We start from the raw sequence: 23,407 nt of genomic DNA on the forward strand, positions 1-23,407 counted from the left end.
TGTTGCTAAAACGTCTCCTCTTTAATATGCGTCACAGGTAATAAATTAGCGATGCTACAGGTATGTGCTAAAGGTGTCCATCTGCTAGCAGATAGTAATGAAGCACTGGGGAAGGCTGCTCTTTTGCCCGACACCTTCATCTTGGCGGGGTGCAGTTAAGGTAACCCAATTAGCATAAAGACGTGTCACGATGAAAGGTCTGAGGCGTTTTTTGAGGATGTGCAGTTATGGGAAAATAATCGCGGACAATGGTGGAGATGAAGAATTACTCTTGTTTTATTCCTCTCACATCACAGGAAGTTTCCAATTCCAATAGTTAATTTATAATGTTATAAGCAATAAAAGCTACATTTAAAAGCTAAAAACTAGCCAGATTACATTATAGCTCCATCACTAGCCACTCTTATTTCTTCTTTCTTTCTTTCCTTTTCGTGTTAAGAGACAGAAACTCTGACAGAAGCACTGACATTAGACTCCTTCCATAAATGTTAAACATCTTCACCCTATTATCTATGAAATAAAGTAGCTACTACAGACATATTCATCCATCCCATCCAATACATCCCTTCATCTCTCCATCCATACATCCAATCTTTTCTACATACATCTGTCCATCCATCCATCCCATCTATACCTTCATCCATCCATCCCTTCATCCTTCGAGCCAGCCATCCTGTCATCCATCCATACATCCATCCATCCATCCAAGCAGTCTATTCCTTTATCCACTATCCATCCATCCATCTCTCCATCCTATCCAATACATCCCTTCATCCCCATCCATCCCTTTATCCATCAAATATATTTGTTCATCCATCCATCCATCCATCCCATCTATACCTTCATCCATCCATCCCTTCATCCATCCAGCCATCTATCCATCCATCCAGCAAGCCATTCTGTCATCCATCCAGCCATCCCTTCATCAATCCATCCATCCATCCAGTCTACTCCTTCATCCACCATCCATCCATGCATCTCTCCATCCTATCCAATACATCCCTTCATCCCCATCCATCCCTTTATCCATCAAATATATTTGTTCATCCATCCATCCATCCATCCATCCACAATATGGAGACAGACACTCATTTGACATGCCATTTAGCCCACTTCGCATGTCTTTAGACCGATGGAGAAAACCAGAGAACCTGGAGGAAACCCATGAAGCACTAGGAGATCATGCAACTCCACCCACAGAGGAGAGAGGCAGAAATCGAACCCTAAACCCTGAAGGTGTGAGACCATCAGATTCTACACGCACAGTGAACCGTCAATAATAATAAACACCTCAATAATAAAGAAAAACCTGTGATTTTAATCAACACCTTCTGACGCCTCGACAGCGCTGTGACACTATAAAAGAAACGACACAGTGTTTGCTGTCAAAGTGCAGAAGGATATAAGGTAAAGGTTACGCAATAACGACGCCACGTCGCCTCTTTGCTGTCAAAACAGCGTCCTGTCCAAACCCGTCACCATCACAAGAGCGTGAACACGTAGCGTGACATGACAGCGTGCGAGGACACACGTGCGTGCCATCCTCTCACGCGCCGGCGCTATGCGAGCGGCCTCGACCCGTTAGCTTCCTCCGTCAATCAAAACTCCCGGCTGACTATTAAGCCGTCACGTCTCCGTCGCCGCCGAGCTCATCTATTTATAAGCCGAGGTGCTGATGAGGAGGACCTGTGAGAGACAGCTCACCTGATAAGTGATAAGTACCTGAGCCACCTGGTAAAGACCTGCACGCTAATTAAAGAGCTAAGAAAAGAGTTAGGGGGGAAAAAAAAAAGACGGCACGCTCGCTCAGAGGTTAAAGGAATCAAAACAGGGGTTTAAGAGCTTCTTCGGGAAAGACAGAGAAAGAGAGAGAGAGAGAGAGAGAGAGAGAGAGAGAGAGACAGCAAGAGAGAGAGAGAGAGAGAAAGAGTCAAATGATAACAACAGACAATTTATCGGCTCAAAGTGTCCAGAAGAAATTGGAGTCTGGAAGCCTCCTGACACTTTCCGCTGTATCCACATCACAGCAATTCATAATAGCGACATCACTTCCTGATAATAATACACATCAACAATACAGCCTGCATGCGTGCAGGAGGAGTGACAGCCCAGCGGCCCTCTTCAGCAAATTTGCAGCCGAATGAAAAAATAAATGCTCGGGAATCTCTATCATGCTCCTGCTGTTGGTCCAGATTGCATTGCGCACAACAACAAGGACGCTGCGCTCGGCCAGAAGTAATTACTTCCTGGCTGTAAGCTGTGGGTTGGAATCGAAATGGATTTTGCGTGGGATGTGGACGCTACACTGAGAGAAACAAGAGGCTACCATTGTTGTTAAGGAAAAGGAAGGAAGGAAGGAAAAAAAAAAAAAAAAAAAAACAGAAATGACTCCACTAATAGCAGATGGCTTGACATCTATCAGGTTGTGAATCATCACAGCTCCAGGCTGACTGTTTCTTTTTTTTTTTTTTTTGGTCTTAAGAAACGATACAAAGCAGCTATACTGACCGCCTGAGCAGATCAGGGCGTGGAGGGAGTCTTAATTTGAGATGCTGGAAGTTTCTAATTTCTCTTCTCTGGAACTCGAACCTTCTCCAGCGTCTTGATGCAGCATCTCGATGCTGTACACCGAGGTCCACGAAGGTTAAAGTGGAAGATCTTAAGTGTCCCGCACAGAGCCCTGACTCGAACACTTCAGCATGCTTTGTAATTGTATAGCTATCGATAGAACCTTTTTGGGTTGATGTAATAAGCCCTGTTTACTTATTCGAGGCGTTTTTTTTGTCATTTTTTTTACGCACCAGATCTCTCCCTTGTGAGGGAGATGGCGAGACGCCCAGTTTATGCAGGAAAAGCATTTCTCCTTGTCTATGACAGTGTTTTTTTTTGTTATTTTTTTACACATTTTGAGCGGAACACTTGATCCGTTTCCGCTAACCTTGTTGTCCTGCTTTGTATTTTCTTTATTTGTTTATTTCTTGAATGGAAGCTGTTTTTATTTACTATTTGTTTTACCACTGATGTAAAGCCTAAAGCCAAATTTCACCAAGGTCAGAAGATACTGCTTTTTTATTTCCACAAGGAAGAGTTTCTCCTTCGTTTATTTTTTTTACCTCAGCGCCGCTTGAATACTTCATCGCGTTTGGTCAGCAGTTGTTGTTTCACTTTCTTACAAAAAGTCCAAGATTTTATTTTAATACAGTATCGGTTTTACAGTTAGACAGGATTATTTACCATTTATAAGTATTCAACATTAACCCGAAGGAGTCTCTGGTGCCAGTTTTGGAACTTTCTAGAAAGGCTTTCCTGATGAATGTCAAACAGAAAAACAAAACGTGTGTGAAGGAACGACAGAGAGATTTACAGTATAGCTGCTATGAGAGAACTGATAAGTGGAACACATCATTAAATGTAACTATAAATGTATAAAAAGTGCAAATGACAAATCGCTGCGGTATAAAGGGAATAAACGCCTTCAGTTCACTGTCCTGTTACTGGAAATTATGAAACAAAAGAAAGCATTTTTATCTCTGATTCATTGCTCCGTGTCCCGTCATCACGTTTTAACTCGTATTTTTAGTTCCGCTTATAAAGTAATGCAGCAGAGGTGCAGCTTCAAGCGTTGGCTGTGACCTGAGTAAGACTGCCTGGCAGCTGGATTCTCGCCGCCGCTGACCTTGCCATCTGTTTCCGTTGCCTCGTCACCAAGCTCGGGCCGCATCACCCACGCAGACAGGATGAAATACAATGCCCATTACCCGAAACGCTGCTAATAACGCCTTATCAATTAGCCCCATCGCTATTGATCGATGCCTCGCAGGTGGTGGAGCCCATTACGACTCATTTAGGAGTCGACCGTCCGCTCGCTGCTTCTCTGGTTTCTTCCTGTTCATTAGCACGCGGCCTTTAGACGTATCAGCTCCGTCTGAGATGATGGCTTGATCTTCCTCTGATGGCCCATTAAATATCGTGTTTAAGCCTTCGCTGGATGTTCTATTTGCATTTCAGAGAGAGCTATTTGGTCCCTGATGCCTGATAATGTTTAAACGCATCGTTTCATTGTCTCTCGAAAAGAAAAGTCTCTTAAGGAAAAGGTTCAATTAAACCCTGTAATACGTCGATAAAAGGGAAAAAAAAAAAACTTGGTTTCTACACCTCTGCAAATTAATAAAATTTTAATTGTAATTGATTTTTTTTTATTTTTTTTATAAATACATATTTTATTTCACACTGATTGAAAACTAACCACCTCCAGTCTGCTCTATTCGTTACTGAGAAATAAAATCAGTGCTGCTTCAAAAGTCTGAATAGAAAAAAAAACGATTTGCAAAGCTGGATCTCATTATTTGCCCATCTTGTGAGCAATTAAGCTGAAATTATTTAGGTTCCAGCGTGCTGGCAGTGACAATAAGTCCGAGAAGTGAGAATTATTCTTTAGCAACTCGTTACAGATTTGGTCTCAGCTTCCCTGAAGGCACTCTGTTAGTCATGAACAGGTCCATTCAGTTCAGATGTGTTTTTAATTTTTTTTTCTTTCTTCAGACTAAAAATGAAAGCCTCGAGGCTATTAAAGGACTTCGCCTGGTTCGGAACTTAGCGGCAGATTTTAACGGCTTTAATGAGCGTCAAGTTGGGAAAATGCTAATGAATTGAATGTTACTCTGTGTTAAGCATATGGAGTCATATGTACAGTATGTAGTCTAATGTACAGTTACGGATACTAGCTACTCACTCGAGTGTCCGAAGCTGAGCAGATATTTAGTTGGATAAAGACGTCATACTGCGTTTGGTAATAAACTACAAAGGAAAATAAATATAGAAGATAGAATAGAATAGAAGAACGGGGGAATAGAAGCCTTTATTATCGCCACATATACATTACAGCACAGTGGAAATCTTTTCTTTACATACCCCAACTGAAGAGGTTGGGGTTAGAGTGCAAGGGCAGCTATGATACAGCACCCCTGGAGCAGGGAGGGTTGAGGGCCTTGCTCAAGGGCCCAGCAGTGGCAGCTTGGCTTTGAACCCCGATCCTCTGATCAACAACCCAGAGCCTTAACCAGTTAAGCCACCTCTTCCCTAGTTTTTGCATAGGGGCATGATGGTGCAGCGGTTAAGGTGCTGGGCTCCTGATCAGAAGGTCAGGGTTCGAGCCCACAAGATGCTGAGATATCAACGTTGGGTCTTTGAGCAAGGTCCTTAACCTCACCTGCGCCAGGGGTGCCGTACTATGGCTTGACCTTGCGCTCTGACCCCGTAACCTGGGATATGCGAAAACTACTGCATTTCATTGCCTTGTACTTGTACATGTTTAATGACAATTATGAGCCTGGGGTCAAAGTGCAGGGTCAGTTATCATGTGGCACCCCTGGAGCAGGTGAGGTTAAGGGTCTTGCTCAAGGACCCAACGTATATTACTTGTTGGTGTCTTGTCTTGAACCCCGACCTTCTGATTAGGAACCCAGCGCCTTGACCGCCAGACCATCACGTCCAAAAAATCCAAAAATTCTTTATCCTTACCCAAAGAGACTTAACCAAAATGACCTCACACACTTTAAATACGATATGGAAGAAAGATGGTATAAATATATAGATTTTTAAACCCATAGAACACAATCATGGTTCTACATTGGTGTGTAATCTGTAAGTACTTATCCTGTGTTGTCAAACATCCCAAAGGTTTAGCTGTGAAAATGTCAGCACACAGACGGCTACCGTGCCTTAAGGGTAGTGTTGCCTTCTGAGAGCTTTTTATCAACAGTATAATACGAGGCAAAAAAAAAAAAAAAAAGAAGCTAAAAAAATGTACAAATGTTGAGCAAAGTCAATACACAGTGCACGCTGCATTCTGCCCTGGAGGCAGCCAGGCCTTTAGGTCACTTGGTAGGGTGTTGGATTATGATGTGTATTGGCCCTGCTCCAGGAAATCTTGCATTACACAGTTGAGGTGACCCAGATCAACATCTGCTGATGGCTATCAGCCAGAACATACTACCTAGGAATCCACTTTCTATTAGCACTAAGCACTACTACTGTACATTATTCCTTGAGGTCCTTGGCGGTGCAGGAGTTGCCCAAACTGAGGGCAGAATCATTTGTTTAGAAGATTTAAGCAGCTACTTACACCTTGACCGTCGCTATTCTTTAAAACCTGCTTCGAAGAACCGATGGTTATACAGTTGACCTTCGATATATCCTAGTTTGCCTCTAGTTAGCAGATCCGTGCTTCTCTTAATTAATCTTGAAATATTTCTCAGTGTATTTATTTTTGGAAAGTCTTGCCATGCAATTGCCATTAATTCTACAGTACCTCATACGGTTTTGTACGCCCTTCACTCGCGGTCGTCTGTTTGCCGAGTCTGAATCGTGATCTATTTTTGTGTGACTAACAGCTTTTTCATTCACTGGTCAGAAACACTGCAATAAAAAAAAATAGTAAACAATACTTTTCTCACATCAGACCCCACTACACTCATCTGCATGATGACTATTACTATTTTTCCTTTATTCAGGATGCAACCGAGGTGTTCGGTTCCTGTTCAGCAACTCTCAGGATGTCAACCATCAAACAGCATGCGATTTTATAGAACGTCTTACAGTGATACCGTAATCGAAACGCAGAAGGAGTTACATAAAGTTTAATAAAACGTAGCCTTCTGCCCTGATCTTGATCCTTCGCTCTGTAAGTGCAGGAACAAGAGGGATGAAGCTGGATTGTCCGAGAGCGACGTCTCCTCACCAAACTCCTGACAGTCAGTTTAATCAAGGAGATGAGAGTGGAGATGGACTTAATTGCACTGTTCAGAAAGAGTGGACAGGACAGGAATAGCTCTCTCTAAATTTCAGAGAATTGCCTATAATTCCCTCTCCCCGGGGCTATTCATCCATTCTCCTCATGCATGCTCTTACTCACCAAGGCTCGCTTCTTTTCATAATGAAAAACCTACAAGTAAGGCAGTGACGCAGGCTATAGCGCAAACATGGGCCAATTCAACAATTAGTTTTCTTTGCGACAAGTGGGTAAGGAATTAAAGTGAAAATCCGGTGCTGTGCTATAGGTGTGGATTTGGGTGGATTTATGTTGGATTTAAAGGATCAGTACAAAGCATTTATGATTGATCCTGATTTATATATCATTTCTATCTTTTGGGGGGGGGGTTCCTTCCACGATGACTCCACCACTTATATTTACATTTACATTTACAGCATTTGGCAGGCGCCCTTATACAGAGCGACGTACATAAGTGCTTAAATCTCTAACATTGAATACATTAATGCTGCTCACTAGGTTACATACTTAAGATACCATGAGTTTAAAACATTTGTTCAAAGTTACAATGAAAAAGTATCAAAGGTTGTATTTTTTTTTAATTTTTAATGCAAAAGATAAGGAAAGAAGTGCTAGTTGAAGTGTTTCATGAATAAGTAGGTCTTCAACCGCCGCTTGAAAATAGCCAGTGACTCGGCTGTCCGGACCTCTAGGGGAAGTTCATTCCACCACCTTGGTGCCAGAACAGAGAAGAGTCTTGTAGTATACTTGCCTCTTACCCTGAGAGATGGTGGAACCAGTCGAGCAGTGCTGGTAGACCGAAGGTTGCGGGGTGCAGTGCGAGGAATGATGAGGGCTTTGAGGTAAGATTGAGCTGGTCCATTTTTGGCTTTGTAGGCCAGCATCAGTGTTTTGAATTATATGCCACTGAATGGTTTGATGAGGATGAAAATGATGGAATTCTTATACACTTTGGCATTTATGTACAATGACCAGCTCTCAACCCTGTTGAACACCAACATGGCAGCTCCATCACCAGTGTTGGGCAATAACGCAGTTACTTTTGACAGTAACTAATACTCTAACTGTAATGAAGGGTCGTAAGGCTGAGGATCCATACAACTAAAGTCAAAAATAAGTCTGTGTGAAAAGGAAAAAATGGTTTGTGAACAATATGATAAACAAATCTTCATATATTTCCCCTATAGTTAAGGAGGGGCAAAATATCGACATGTTCAGTTCTGCTTTCATGTAATACTTGTAATTACACACTCCAAAAGAATGCATCACATTTCACCAAGTATTCTAATGCAGAATCTCACTTAATACTTCTGATCATATTTACTGATACTAGTAAACATTTCTGAAAACAACATGTGGGCAACATCATCGGTTTTAAAAAGTCTCAGCCTTGGCATAAAGTCGGTGCTCGGGAGGCGAGGCAGGCGCTTCAACCGTGACACTAATACAGTAACGCCGTTACCGTTACCATATGGTGCGTTTGTCCGTTACTTTTTTAAATGATTTCATTTAGGCTGAAGTGTAGCCTAAAGACTGACCTGTTTACAGCAGCGGCGCATTGTAGGATCGGTGGATGCCGACCTGTAAACACGAAGACGCCGCACTGTGGGCGTGTTTCCGTTTATTCGAGTATGTGCGGCAGTAACGGCGAGTCGAGGCGAGAGCGAGACGAGTTTCTCCAAGCGGAAACCTGCTCGTTATTTCACTTTAGTTGAAATATAAAGACAAAAACCTTCTAGTCAAATGTAAGCTGTGTCTTTCTGGTTCGAAGCTCCTGTCCATTAATGGGAACATTAAAGAACGTTCTTTAAAAAAAGTAACTAAAAAATGACTTTTAACAGTAACGCGTTACGTTTTGGTGTAAGTGATCAACAAAGTGATTGAGTTACTTTTCGAATGAAGTAACTAGTAACTGTAACTAGTTACTATTTCTTAGTAACTAGCACAACACTCTCCATCACCGCCACTTGCTCAAGATTTCTTCAAGTATCATTTTGCCAGCTTGTGTGCACTTGTTTCTTGCTTCCCATTTAATTGTTTGGTCTTAGCCACATTCCTCTAGAACAGTTCCAGAGACTTGTACAATCGATACAATCCTGTTCTGGTGGTTCGTTGGGGGTCACAGACTTTAAAAAAAAATACATCTGTGTATCCCATACATTAATTAAACATAATAATGCTACACATTTCCTCTTTTCTCTTGTGACCGGACACGTCTTTTAGTCCTCTCCTGTTTGTTTTTAGAGAAGACCGACGTAGCATCGCGGCGATCGTTCCGACTGAGAAAACATACGTGAGAAAGGAATGAAAAGTGAAGGGATTTCTGCTCAGTGAGAATGTCCTTGAATGTCCAGCATAGATAAAAATGTACTTTAAGAGAATCGACCCTTTTTTTTTTTTTACATTTTTTTTATTTTTTTATCTTATTTTTTTTTTTTTTTACATCTGACTTATTCGCTTTACTTAATAGCAACCAGTTTGGTTAGTTCACATTCAGTGAGGAAAATGTGCAAAACAAACTCAAAAGGATTGTTTGTGAACGATTATTCTAAACAAAACTGTTGGAGGAGAAAAAAGGACTGGCGTTCTTTATCGACAGAAAATAATGGTGGATTTTTGATATAAAATAATCTGCGACATGACATTCGGTTCTGCTTCACTCCCATGACATCACTTAGCACCAGATTACACTTGAAACAAGCTCCTGACCAATCTGGATTTTTACCAATTCTCTTGTTGGGTAATTATGCAGTAGGTTATGGGTAATTACCTTGATGATGGGTAATTATTCCTGCCCCATTCAAATCCTATGCCAGCCATCCTGAGGCCCACAAGATAATGTCCCATCAGGATCCTACTCTTGCCATTTCAAAAGCCCATGTGCTCCTGTTCAACCCAGATTGCACTCCTGTCCATCTAAAGACTACAACGACGCTTGCTAACCTGAGATCTTTACATACAGTATCATCTTAATGGATCCTGCTGATAGCTAAGAAATAATCGCTGTCTATCTGAATCTTATGCTAGCCATGCACAAACCTTCAAAATATAAGGTTCTTGAACTATAAGGTTCTTGACCCATTTAGTTAGCCATCCAGAGGTCAACAAGAACCTAGGGACATCTAGTTGGAGGAGATTTGGACAACAAGATCCTGCCCAATCTAGTTCCCGGTCCTGCCACCTTGAAGTCATCAAGCTCTCGCCCCATCTAGATTCTAGTCCTGAGGTCATCAAGCTCTTGAACCATCTAGAAGAAGTCTCAAGGTCAACACGATCCTGACCCGTCTAGCTCTTACTTGTTCCATCCCGAAGACAAGAAGCTCCTGCTTATTAAAAATCACAATCCTGCCAGCTTCTGTTTACCACTTGTATCATCTTGACTCCTACAGTCTCCACTTCACTGATTGCTGAGTACGATCTCTCCTTTAACAACAATACACGGTGATTAACACATTGCTATCCTTATCGGTTGACATGCCTGTACTTCATATTCCCTATAAACTAGATTACCTTGATGATCTGACGTTAAATTAGTGCTTGTAATGATTCCCGAAGGCAGCCAAAGGACCGAGGGATCCCTCTACTGCATCTCTAGGTTTCCTCACCACGTGACGGTTAACGTGCCGACTGCTACAAAACTGCACCGAAGGAATCTGTTCAGATATAAACATGCAACTCCTAAAACTTAATCCGTAATAAATATCTCTTTCGCATCGCGTCGACGCGTCCCAGCTCGGCATGCGAGGAGTGAAAAACACACCCGTCTCTGGATGCGAGGAAAATGATTGTCATTAACAAATTAAATGAAAGTCAAGAAATCTGTTCTGCAGGAAGTGAACTCATTTATTTGATAAATGCGCTGCACTTTGATTTTGAATTAGAAAGTGTGAACAAAAAAAAATTCGTGCCTGAAAACCCGAACAAATGAATCTAAATTAAGCGGTGCAAAGCGAATGTGGAATCTCTAATTAGGAGATAAGATCTTAGACAACATTCAATTAGAACCTGCATTTAATATTCATCACTCTTTCCCAGGAAGACACTCCGTCATACTCTCTGTAAAGAGAGACGCTTATTCGGCTTGTTTGCTTTTTTTCAAGCGGCGCGATGTGCCATGTTAGCTGAACACGCGCGGTGCTGAACAAGCTCGAGACGTTCTCAGGTATGACAGATTGCAGATGATCAGAGTTGCTCTGCTGAAAGGAAGGAAGGGAAAAAAAAAACTGTGATAATGTTTGAAAGACACTCGAAACGGTTTCGGCACGATAACATGACCGAGCGTAATGTCTGAGGGCTTCGGCAGAAGGAATAGCATCTTGAACGCGCACCTGAGGTGGCAGTTGGATGATGGGTAATTACACCTGGAGTGGAACGAGGGCCGTGCTGGCCTAATTCACGTAAATGTGCTGTCAGCATTGATTCCTCTCTGGGCGGATACGTCTTCATCGTAGCCTTGTCTTGAGATTATCTCATCATCCTATCTGGTTGAACGTACAGGCCGCACAAACAACGCCCCGAGGATGTGCTCGGACCGAGAGATAGAGAGATTTTAGTGGACGGGTAATGAGAAGTGATAAGCTACGTGGTGAGAATCCGTATTGGGAATGTATTACATAGATATTGCAACATCAGGAACACTGTTTACCAACTAATTAAGGCGTCGCACGTACAAACCGGTGCGCAACGCAAAACAAAGCCAGAGATTTCAGCATGGCCGATGCTCTTGCTGTTTTTCCTTCAGATCAGACTGCCCTGACCTTCTAACTGTCTCAAATGAGTTTTTCTCATGTTCTGACCCAAAGATTCCAAGTAGCTGAAACGATGAAGAGCAAAACTGCTCGTCAAGGCACCCCCCCTGTCCACAGGCATCTCTAATCCTGAACAATACCCTGTTATAGTAATTAGGCTCCTGTGTTTATGAAGGAGAACTTATCAGCGGAGATGGCAGAACTTGAGATTGTTGCGCAACATGGCCGGCTTTTGAAAAAAAAAACAAAGCAAAACCAAAGCATGCGTTCGACTTACCTCAAAATTGAAAATGAATGACTCTATTTACAACCTGTGATGTTCTAGACACAAAGTGTGTGTGTGTGAGTGTGACGGGGGGAGATATGGGGTGGGTGGAGATGCCTCACATCCCACAGATGCTCGATCGGATTAAAATCTGAGGAAACTGAAGGGAACCTTGATCTCTGCGTAATTTCCTCAAACCGTTCCTGAACAATTTGCATTATCGTGCCAAAAGATACCACGTCGGAACCCTGTGACCCCGTCAGTGTCGTTCCTTACCCCGGCGTACAGAAAACCCCTGACAAAACCTGCCGTTTTGGATAAGCTCTGACCCAGTCATCTAAACATCATCATTTTTCCTGCTTCCAACACACCAACTTCGGAAGGATCGACTCTTCACATGTTGCCCTACCCCCTATATCCCACCCCTTGTGTGTGTTTCTGAGTGTAATCACCTTACTGATTAACACCACCAGCTTATTCATGCGACTCTTTTTTTCCCTTCTCAGTATTTTATAAAGCTTAGTGCTGTACATGGAGGGATACAAAGCAGCAGCGAGAGGCTCCACTGCACCAATCTATGTAGTCATTATAAAGCCTGTTCTTGCCTGTTCTGCCCTCTGGCTACCCCTGCTAGAACAGCAGTAATGGTGTTTTTTCGAGCCTAGAAAGGAAAACAAGCGAGAAATTTGAACTGCTGAGCACAGGCTTTTTTTTTTTTTTTCAGGTGGGATTCAGAAGGACACATTGCCATTGGCAGGTACTGATGAAATTGTATGGAAGATGCATGGAGACATGTTCAGACTGGCTCCTACTGGCCAAAGACACTCGGCGATGTGTCTAAAGCAATACGCATGTAACGAAAGAGCCAGTTTTCGTAAAGAACTCGATGATTTGATTGGATGTTTATTGTTTTGAGATTTCGAGGCGTTGAGGCTAGTCGCGTGAATTGAGACGTAAGCTACACGAAAGCGAATGTCTGACTGATCTACAACTGAAATAAGAAACATTAAGAAGTTCAATATGAAGTTCAAATACTAGAATAAAAATTTTTTTGCAATTATGGAAAATGTGCAAAAAACTGACTACAAATCTGTGATTTGGAATAAAGTGTAATAATACACTTTTTTCCGCTGACTGTTCTGTAATGGACTGAGGGGCGGGTTCTAAGCTGACAGGGCAGGGGATGCACTTATTTCCAGGGATTTCAGAACAGCGTAACAGATATTGCGTCATCGGGTAGGCGTGGCCTATTTGATAATCTAACCCTAACCCTAACCCTAACCTGTATGACTGTTTTGTCCTTCGTAGTATGCTCTCTTTTTTTTTTTTTTTTTTTTTTTTTGAAAGAGCCTGTTTTTCCAATACCTCCGGAAACACGCCCACTTTACGTCTTGGTAACGAAACCCCTGGAATTTAGTGAATGCCAACAGGGCGGGGCTAACACCAAACGTCTCACAAGCTGCGTATACCATCTAAGAAGCTTAAGCTTTCTGTATTTCACATGGAAACCATACTGTATGAACACGAAGAGCGTAGACTCCGTTCATTTTTGCCTTTCTAACATCTCTTCCTTATTATGTCTCATTAACGCAGTGACATACTGTATGAAACTCATGATATGAAACCGATATGGAATCTTTCACTTTAAACCACATGCGGTAGAGAACGGCAGGGCGTTTTTTTTTTTTTTTTTTTTGCCACTGAGCAGCCAAACTGCCTGGGGCTTGTTGTCATTAGCAGCCAGTGGGATAGTGCTGCATGCTTAATGAGACGTCCTCGTAAACATGACGGCTTTACGGTCCAAATTCTGTTCCTTTAACGACAAAAAAAAAAAAAGAAAGAAAGAAAAAAGAAAAACTCGGCTGGCAGAAAGACGAGCATAACAAGCTGTAGGCAACGCTTGAAGGATTGAAAGGCTCGAAACACACAAAGGACAGGGAAAGGACAAGAGGCTCATCAAAAATGTCGTTAAATTAATACACCAAGGTCTGTTTGGGCGAAACACGAGGTAATAGACACGGCTGATAAATGACAGGCTCATAAAACAAATAGTTTTTTAAGTGCGTGTTATAGACAGGTGACGGCGACAAACAGCAGGCGGGTTTTTTTTTTCTGTCTCTGTTATATGGATATCAGACCTACATGATCGGATCCCATCATCCCAGAGAGAGCGAGTGAGAGAGGAAGGGATGGAAAGAGTATCTCTTCTCCTCACTGACCAGCAGCTGATACCGATCCCGTACGGACCACCGGTTCAGTGACCACCAACAAACCAGCAGATATAAAAAGACCGATTTAGCAAAAGAGGAAGGACTCTGTGATCAGGGTATGACAGGTCATGCTGAGACGAAGATAAACTTTCATTCCCAGCAAAGCTAAAATCCACTTCCTAATGAGGTCAGCGTTGGGTTCTGAGCCATAATGAGAGAACTGTTAGTGACCTTCCTGTGGCTGCAAGTGCTTGTGCTAGAACTTCTCTACGGTTCGGTTTAAATCTGGCAACCGCTGGTTCGGTCACACAGATGTTCTGAACGGCCTGAAAGTCCGAGCGAATCAGAGATAGGGAGAGAAATAAAACGAGTGAAAGCGAGAAAGCTGGGGAGAAAAATAGAAAAGTGTTGCATGACAGAAAACTGGTGGAAGAAAGAAAATTGGCGAGAGACGGAAAAAACTGGTAAACAACAGCAAACCGGTGAGAGAAAAAGAAAGCGAAATAGTGAGTAAAGGAAGGTAAAGAGGCAACATAAAGTGAGGGAAAGAAAAGTAGAGAAAGACAACAAACTAGCCAGAGAAAACAAACTAGTGGAAAAGAGCAGAGCGGCGAGAAAAGGAGCTGAAGAGGGAACGCAAACTAACGAGAGAAGCAAATGCAGAGAAGCGAAAGAAGGCGGAATAAGAAGCGAAGGGAGACGGAAAACAAAAGGTGGAACGAGAAAGCGGACAGATACGGAGCAGAAACTAGCATAAGAACACAGCAAACTAGCAAGGGAAAGCAAGCAGAGACAGAAATATAACTCAGGGCTGTCAGGTGTCACACACTGAGAGTGACAGTCACTCATGTCGGCCTTTTGTCACATTCTCCGTATTTCTCACGCAGAAAAACTTATTTATCATATATTTAATAAGCCGCAGCACCCAAAATGTATCAGTCCGCACCGCTGTCTCTATGGACCCGGGCAGGAATCAAGCGCGTCTCGGTTCTTAGTCGAGCCTGACATTTTATCGGCCAATCAAAAACAAAAAGGCTACACAATAGCCAATCAGAAAATAGCACTATTGTATCTGGGTAAGATTTAACGCAACAACCAATAAAAAAAAACATTCATTAGCGAGGGTATTTTCGATGGTCGGGTTGAACAAAACCTCAACATGAAACAGCTTGTCTCTCTGGACGGGACATTGTCCCCAATCATGACCCTAAAAATGTCTGGTCTTGGGCTGAACTGTTTTATATGGGAGCAACATTACACATGATAAAAGGATCGAAAAAGGCAACAAACACTTACAATAAACACCACCAGTCATAATCTCTCTCTCTCTCTCTCTCTCTCTCTCTCTCTCTCTCTTTCAGAGTTGAGAGAGAATCCTGTAGTAATAATTCTATTGTCCTTCAGGTTAAAACATACTGCAGTGAAAATAAAGATGAACACTACTGCATATGCTAACAAATCGAACCTAAATCGTGGCTAATGACTGTGCTACACTGTGCTACTGTATGAAACATCGTTAAAGAGAACATTTGTCCTAACACGGCTTTGTGTCAACGGAAACCTGCGGCGTGGATCTTCTCCCGGCTCTCCGGACTAACGGATTCATGATTTACTACAGTATGTTTTCAATATGATTCGATTTTATCGATCGGGTGGTAACGATTTTAACAAGCGGTGTGTGTTTGATGGCACTCTAATGCACTTTGAAGGTCTTACACGAGTCTCGTGCTCTCAGATCGTGGCCATGTGGTTAAAAATTAAATACAAAAATGTACCGTATTTCAGGCCGTCTGCCTAGCGAGCGGGAAGCGCGGATACGTGCGTGTGGCGTTTACGGTGATCTAGATTCAGCCGGACTGACATCGATGCTACTTCCTAAAGCTAGAAGATTAACCAATTAGAGCCTGATGGAAGCTCGTTCCAGTGTGGTGGTAAATCACAAAGAAAAAAAAAAAAAAAAAAAAAATCAGACTCGCCGTCGGCGGTAATGAGTCACGAACCGCGCCGGCGCGAGCCGTCCACCGACAGGTAGGGCTTAGCGAATGATCGTACAGTACTTGTGCCAGTGTCACACAAATCTCACTGATTAAACCTCTGGGGAATGTTTAAAAAGAAAGAAAAAAAGACAGAAAGAAAAAAAGAAAGAAAGAAAGAAAGAAAGAAATCCGGTGCTTTAAATAAATAAATAAATAAATAAATAAATAAATAAATAAATTTTAAAAAGCTGCCGCTAAATTTGTGTCTAAAAACAATGCGGTCTTTCAGAATCCTGATAATGGAACATGGCTTCTTTGTTTGAGGAGGACGAGAAAAAAAAAAAAAGCCCCAAAAACACGCACCTAAGTTTGTGGATGAAGGAAATTGGATAGATCTGACTTATTATTTATGCCTTTCTTCCGAGGATAAAGCCACTGTCAGCGTTAAGCCACGTAACGGCAACAAGCCTTCACAACAGTCCTGAGTGCAAACAAAACCTAAGCTAAGTCTTATGCACAATGAAGGTTGCAGCCACGGCGTAAATTGGTTTGGAAGAGTGCCTAAGCTTCCCGCTGCCTTCTGTCTACTGAAAGAATGCATTTGGGGAAAAAAAAAAAAAAAGAGCGTCCTTCTTTTGTGCGGCCGATTCTTCTATTGTGTGTCGAGTTTCCCTCCAAAACCACAAACGCCGTACTTCACCGTTTCCGAAAGCTTTTTTCTTTTTTCTCTCTCTCCCCGAACGCTAGTCAAAACATCAATCACGCTAATCTCCGGGCAGCGCCTAGAAACCTTCTCCATCCCAGACCCAGGAACCGCTCATTTATACCGTCTCGGCTTAAACACGGCTCTCGGCCAGACATCAATTTCTCATAATTGTTAAACCGTTTGAAATTCGATCGGTTTTGCAAAAAAAACTTTTCACTTAAAAACTCTGTTAGGACACAAACCTGACGTTAAAGATGCATCGTGGAGAAGTCAAAAGTCTGGCTGTGCTGGAAGAACTGTGTTTTTTTAATGTCACAAGTGATGGAAAAGTAATGCAATTTCACATTATGGGTTCTGATAATCCCATCATTCTTCACTAATGTAAGTAGAGAGATGTGTTCGAAAGCAGGCTCCATAACGTCAGGTGTTACGCGACAGCAGGAGATGATTTCTCCAACAGCTAAATGAAATAAGAAGCGCTTTAATTGTTTAGTAGCTTCGTTGCACTTCCTGGAATGGAATAGAAATTGTGGCAGGAAGAAAGAAAAGAAAAGTAAAAAAAAAAACAAAAAAAAACCACAGTTAAAAGAAATCATGAAGCGAAACAAACAGCTTTACATTTATTCATTTATTAATTTTTTTCCTACCTGTTGCCGGGTCGACGGTGCGCTCGATCAGATGGTCGTCCTGGTGAACCCACTCTCCGTTACACTTGAAGTAGATCTGAGTGGCAGGCGTCGAGCGGCAGGTTAACGTCACCGGCTTGTTCTTTACGATGTAGACGTCGTCCGGCTCCACCAGGAAGTGAGGCAGCAGGTCAGAGAAGGCGACGGGGAGAGGATGGGTCACCGTGGCGACGTGCTCCGCTCCTGCCATAATAAAAAAAAGACAGAAAAATGAGGACGTGCTTTAATGAGGTAAACCCTCACTCTCACTCATTTTCTACCTCTAGTTCTATCCGAACTACCTCGGGTCACGGGGAGCCTGTGCCTATCTCAGGCGTCATCGGGCATCGAGGCAGGATACACCGCAGGGCACACACACACTCTCATGCCCTCACACACTACAAAACAATTTTTTTCCAGAGATGCCAATCAACCTACCATGCATGTCTTTGGACCGGGGGAGGAAACCGGAGTACCCGGAGGAAACCCCCGAGGCACGGGGAGAACATGCAAACTCCACACACACAAGGCAGACCCTGGAGGTGTGAGGCGAACGTGCTAACCAGTAAGCCACCAATATTTTCTGATACGTGTAGCTACACGTGTGATGACGTCTGATTACGGCTACAGAGGAACGACGTCATGCTACTAACGTACGGTGAACTTAGCATCACAGTGTGAGTTACTGGGATCAGTGTGTGCACCAATTTCTGTGTGTTTTGATCCTGGCATTGTGATGTATGCTGTGTATACACACACACACACACACACACACACACACACACACACACACACACACACACACACACACAGGCTTGTTAACAGGCAGAGTAAAAGGCCTGTGAGTAGTACGGCCTTGTCAGGCTTCAACACAAGCCATTCTGTAGCCTTGCTTCCTCTCCGTTGTTAATCACAGGCTTTTAAGATCAGAGCTGATGGATTGTAGGCCATAAATCCCTCTCGCTCAGTGACCACGCCACTTCACTGCACCGTTCACCAGGATGATGTTCCACAGTTCACCATCAATGTCACCCAGAAATACGCTAATATTTCTCTTTTTTTTCAGATTTTCATGTCACTGAGCCCCGAGAACAAGAGTGTATTTCTACCTCATCAGACTCCGTGTTTCAGGATCAGACTGCAGTGAGATGATGATCAGACTGCAGTGAGATGATGATCAGACTGCAGTGAGATGATGATCAGACTGCAGTGAGATGATGATCAGACTGCAGTGAGATGATGATCAGACTGCAGTGAGATGATGATCAGACTGCAGTGAGGGATGATGATGATGATCAGACAGCAGTGAGGGATGATGATGATCAGACAGCAGTGAGGGATGATGATGATGATCAGACAGCAGTGAGGGATGATGATGATCAGACAGCAGTGAGGGATGATGATGATGATCAGACAGCAGTGAGGGATGATGATGATCAGACAGCAGTGAGGGATGATGATGATGATCAGACAGCAGTGAGGGATGATGATGATCAGACAGCAGTGAGGGATGATGATGATGATCAGACAGCAGTGAGGGATGATGATGATGATCAGACTGCAGTGAGGGATGATGATGATCAGACAGCAGTGAGGGATGATGATGATGATGATCAGACTGCAGTGAGAGATGATGATGATCAGACAGCAGTGAGGGATGATAATGATGATCAGACTGCAGTGAGGGATGATGAGCAGACTGCAGTGAGGGATGATGATGATCAGACTGCAGTGAGAGATGATGATGATCAGACAGCAGTGAGGGATGATGAGCAGACTGCAGTGAGGGATGATGATGATGATCAGACTGCAGTGAGGGATGATGATCAGACTGCAGTGAGGGATGATGATGATGATCAGACTGCAGTGAGGGTTGATGATGATGATCAGACTGCAGTGAGGGATGATGATCAGACTGCAGTGAGGGATGATGATGATGATCAGACAGTGATGATGATCAGACAGGAGTGAGGGATGATGATGATGATGATCAGACAGCAGTGAGAGATGATGATGATGATCAAACTGCAGTGAGAGATGATGATGATGATCAGACTGCAGTGAGGGATGATGATGATGATCAGACAGTGATGATGATCAGGCGGCGCTCGGACCTTTTTCGGATTCTTTCTGACAAACGGCGCTCTATCGCTAGCTTCATTTTTTAGACACAATGTTTTCCTGCTCCTTGTGATTAAGGAAGAATTGCTAATTTATCCTCTCCCACCCACGCCGGAGAACAATCGGGCATCTGCTGCTTGCTGAGCGCGTTTGTTTTTCCACGCTCGCGACGGAGGTGAAGCGAGTAACCTTTAAAAGGCCTCCGGAGGTGAACTGGAAATAGATTCGTAGTCGAGGGGATGAGATGCTTAAAGGAACGCTGCAGGTTACTCTCAGGATATCGACTTTACTGGGAGTTTCGTTGCACGATAAATAACTAGCACTAGTTCTCTGTTGGAAAGTTAGGTTAGAGGTTAAAGGTTAGAACTTATTCAGGCTCCACAAGCAAACATACATTATACGAGTCTTGTAAGATCTGTGATGTCGGAGTAAGAGAAAGGTCGATGTGACGGTAACAGGCGGAGGAGGAAAGGCTTTAAAACACAAGCTCTAGGAAAATACACAACGTTATTATCGATGATGATAGGTTTTCTCGCGGCAAGACGCCGCGACACTTCGAGACGACGGGCCGACGGCTCTGTGACCAGCGAACGCCGCTCTGCGTACGAGTCATATTAATGCCCGTCTTTCCATTTCCTTTTGTCATCTCGGGCCTAGATCCGAGCTGCTAATTCATCAGCTTGAAACGCGACAAGGAGCCGAGCTGCGGCTATTGAACCCCCGCTAATGTATCGTGTACGTGTTTAACTCTTAATGAAAACTAAATGTTCTGTGTCCAATGAAGGGCATACATCACTTACTGCTTTCTGTCTCATTTTGCCTCTTCCTCCTCCTCCTCCTCCTCCTCCTCACACGGCTAGCGGTTGCATTTTATCAGACAGAGGGGGGGAAAAAAAAAACCCTCACGTTTTTACAGGCTTCGACCTGCTGTACGAGGATTAACCTGCTGCTCCTGTCATCATCGGGCAGACTGACGCCGGGGTTTAACGTTACAGGAGGGTTACTGCGAGACGAGCACGATCAGAACGTCCACCTCGGCTCAAAACGGCGTTCATTAACCTGAAGGCGAGCTCTCGCCGGGTGCGCTCTACTTAACGAGTCTTAATTTAGTGCTGTGATGATTGCCATTAGCTCTCCAGGGTCACTCGCAGTGCTTTTTTTCTTTTTTGCTGTAGATTCGTCGCGACAAGCCTGTAACCCGGTCTGCTTCCGCGACACGGACGCGGAACCCGACTCTTCTTCGGCACGACGTCCTGGAGTTGAAAGCACGTTAAGGCGCTGATAAGAATGTAAAGGCTGCTTTGTACAGCCGTGATGAACAGAAAAGGGAGAGGAGTGAAGACGAGGAGCTTGAAGGCCATCAGCGAAGGTCAAAAGCACCTGGATAATACTCGGGTATGAATACAGGAAGCGGTGGCAGCATCGCGGGCAAATATACTGCCGAGTTTGAGATACTCGACTCTCAGAGTTTGCACTGAGCGATGAATCGGCTTCCCTTCGGCCATATCGCGGGTGACAGAACTGCTACGTTACAGCGCAGCACTTTCGCACCTTCCTCACACACCTTACACCTCTCACACATCAGAGCTCTTCAGATCAGATACCAGAAGCTGCCAACGTGCCCGGAGATGATCTGTAGCATCGGGAAGTCTATACGTCCTAAACGAGGCGTACGCCAGATCTCGCCCGGCGCCAACATTTTTCTCCAGAGGATCGAATCATTTATGCATGAGACAAAGAGGCATGTATTAGGAGTGCGGAGTTTCAAATTAACGTCATTCCGTAAGGCTGATGGATGATGTTCGCAGACACACCCTGGCCTAATGTATGCAGCACCTTCATCCATCACCATCTTTCCCACACACACACACACACACACACACACACACACAACAGCGAATTTAACTGCGAGTTCTCATAGATCGGTGCGCAAATGAAATAAACACCGTCTTATGATCCTAACCTTTGATGAAAAACCTGATCTTGTGCGCTTGAGCGGAACCGACTTCCGTGTAAAAAAATGTTTTTGTCTCTTTGGCATCTTTAATTGTTTGAAAAATAAAAAGAAAGAAACAAAACACACACGTTTATCACACCTGAGATCTCGAAGAGGTTTTCGTGGAGTCGATGCCAACGATAATAATAATAATAAAAATATTAATAATAATAATAATAATGGAAAAAAAAAAAGACTCGGAGCTGATATAAAAAAGGTTTAGCCTGATGTCACGTCAGAAAACATCTCCCCCGCCAGCTGTGGTGCGAGACGCTAACTCTGTTTAGCAGCTGCTGACCGATGGGATGGGAGTCCGGGCCGCCGGGCGCTGTCGCATCCCATCAGGTCTCAAACACGAGCCCCAGCTGCTTCTAAAGTGTGCCATGGAGAACAAACGGTACTGTAAGTGTCGCTCCCTATACAATAAATCTGAACAACTCAGAAGTAGCACACACACACACACACACACACACACACACCACAAACAGATCCATAGCATCAGTTTACACTGTTGAATGCAGCACTTAAGAGACATGTCCAGACACAATCATGGAGTTCTGAGGTTCACCATAATGGGCTGAAGACGTGGTTCTGGTGCTAAAGTTCCACCGAGAGAACGTCGTAACCATGTAAACATGTCTGAACATGTAGTCGGAATCGGATCCTTGGGTAAAAAACAACGACGAACATGTCTGAAACTCAACAAAACATCGACTCAAGTCTCTATAACAGAACCCTCAGACCAGAACCGGACGCTGGGGTAGAAGAAAACAGCCCTAAGGGTCTATGAACATGCCTGAGCATGTACTCAACACAACATCGGGTCTAGTTGCAGAACACCAGAACCAGAACTGGAACCTCAACTGGACCCTGAACCCTATAACCATGTGCACCACAATCTCAGAACCACACAGAAGTCTGAAACCCAACACCATCTTTAGTCTCAAAAACAGGATCAATTATAGAGACCCCGGATCCACTAAGTGAGCCCAAAGCCACCAGATCTCCAGTTTCACACCTCAGAGCCGGACCGACAGGAAGCATCGCCATGGTAACACTGACTCTGAGATTGTAACGACAGTATAGATCCGATTCTCCGCCCTGACATTTCACCTCACCTCGTGTACAAACTCCTCACAACGCCGGAGGCCGTCACGCTTTTTTTTGTGCGTCCGGACAAAAGAACAGAAGCCCGTGCATTTTTTTTTTTTTTTAAAACAGGTGTCCTGTTGCTTGGCGTAACCTTTCGGAGCCAATTAAAGTCTTTTTATCGGCGAAGCAAGACGTCACGAGATCACGATGATGGACGACGGCTATAAAGCGGCCGCTTTATGACACCATCAGCTCTTTACAATGGCTTCTGAAATTAATTTCATTAAAGCTACCGCCCCGGAATATTAAACCATTTCATGTGCCAGTGACTCCATAACATAGTGCTGTGGCCGTAATGCTTTTCTCTCTCTCTCTCTCTCTCTCTCTCTCTCTCTCATGACAGAGCTACTCTGTGGGTGAACTTTCCAGCAGGCCCTTTATCTTGCCTTTCTTTTTTTTTTGGAGAAGACGAAAGCATGTTGTTCTGTAACGGTCACAGTTATAAAACCATACATGTTATTAGGCTTGTCTGAGCCTCCAGAAGCTTCTGGCTGATGGATGCGTGTTTATCAGCAGACGGCAAATATTTACGCAGACATCGGTCTGGGTTTGAAATCTCTTCGATCCTCACGTCCGCTCCCTCCCATCATTCTTTCCTCCTCTCTCCATTGCCATGTGTGTGTGTGTGTGTGTGTGTGTGTGTGTGTGTGTGTGTGTGTGTGTGTGTGTGTGTGAGCATGAGCACCCTTCCACAGACAGGAAGCCGTAATGCATTCAGTACTGATGCCAGTATTTTCGATGGCTCCATCGCCACCACGGCTTCATGCCAGCCGTTTAC

General features: G+C 43.7%; 1 protein-coding gene across 6 annotated transcripts in view; it reads right to left on the reverse strand.

Annotated features, from left to right (window-relative positions):
- unc5a (unc-5 netrin receptor A) overlaps nucleotides 1-23,407 on the reverse strand; it is a 187,475-nt gene that overhangs the window by 73,342 nt on the left and 90,726 nt on the right. For all 6 annotated transcript variants that reach the window (XM_027138155.2, XM_047800459.1, XM_027138158.2 and 3 more), the window contains one exon: nucleotides 17,343-17,564. In XM_027138155.2, the coding sequence (XP_026993956.2) occupies nucleotides 17,343-17,564 (222 nt within the window). The remainder of the gene's footprint in view (nucleotides 1-17,342; nucleotides 17,565-23,407) is intronic.

The sequence above is a fragment of the Tachysurus fulvidraco genome, chromosome 15, assembly GCF_022655615.1.
Source record: "Tachysurus fulvidraco isolate hzauxx_2018 chromosome 15, HZAU_PFXX_2.0, whole genome shotgun sequence".
NCBI lineage: Eukaryota > Metazoa > Chordata > Actinopteri > Siluriformes > Bagridae > Tachysurus > Tachysurus fulvidraco.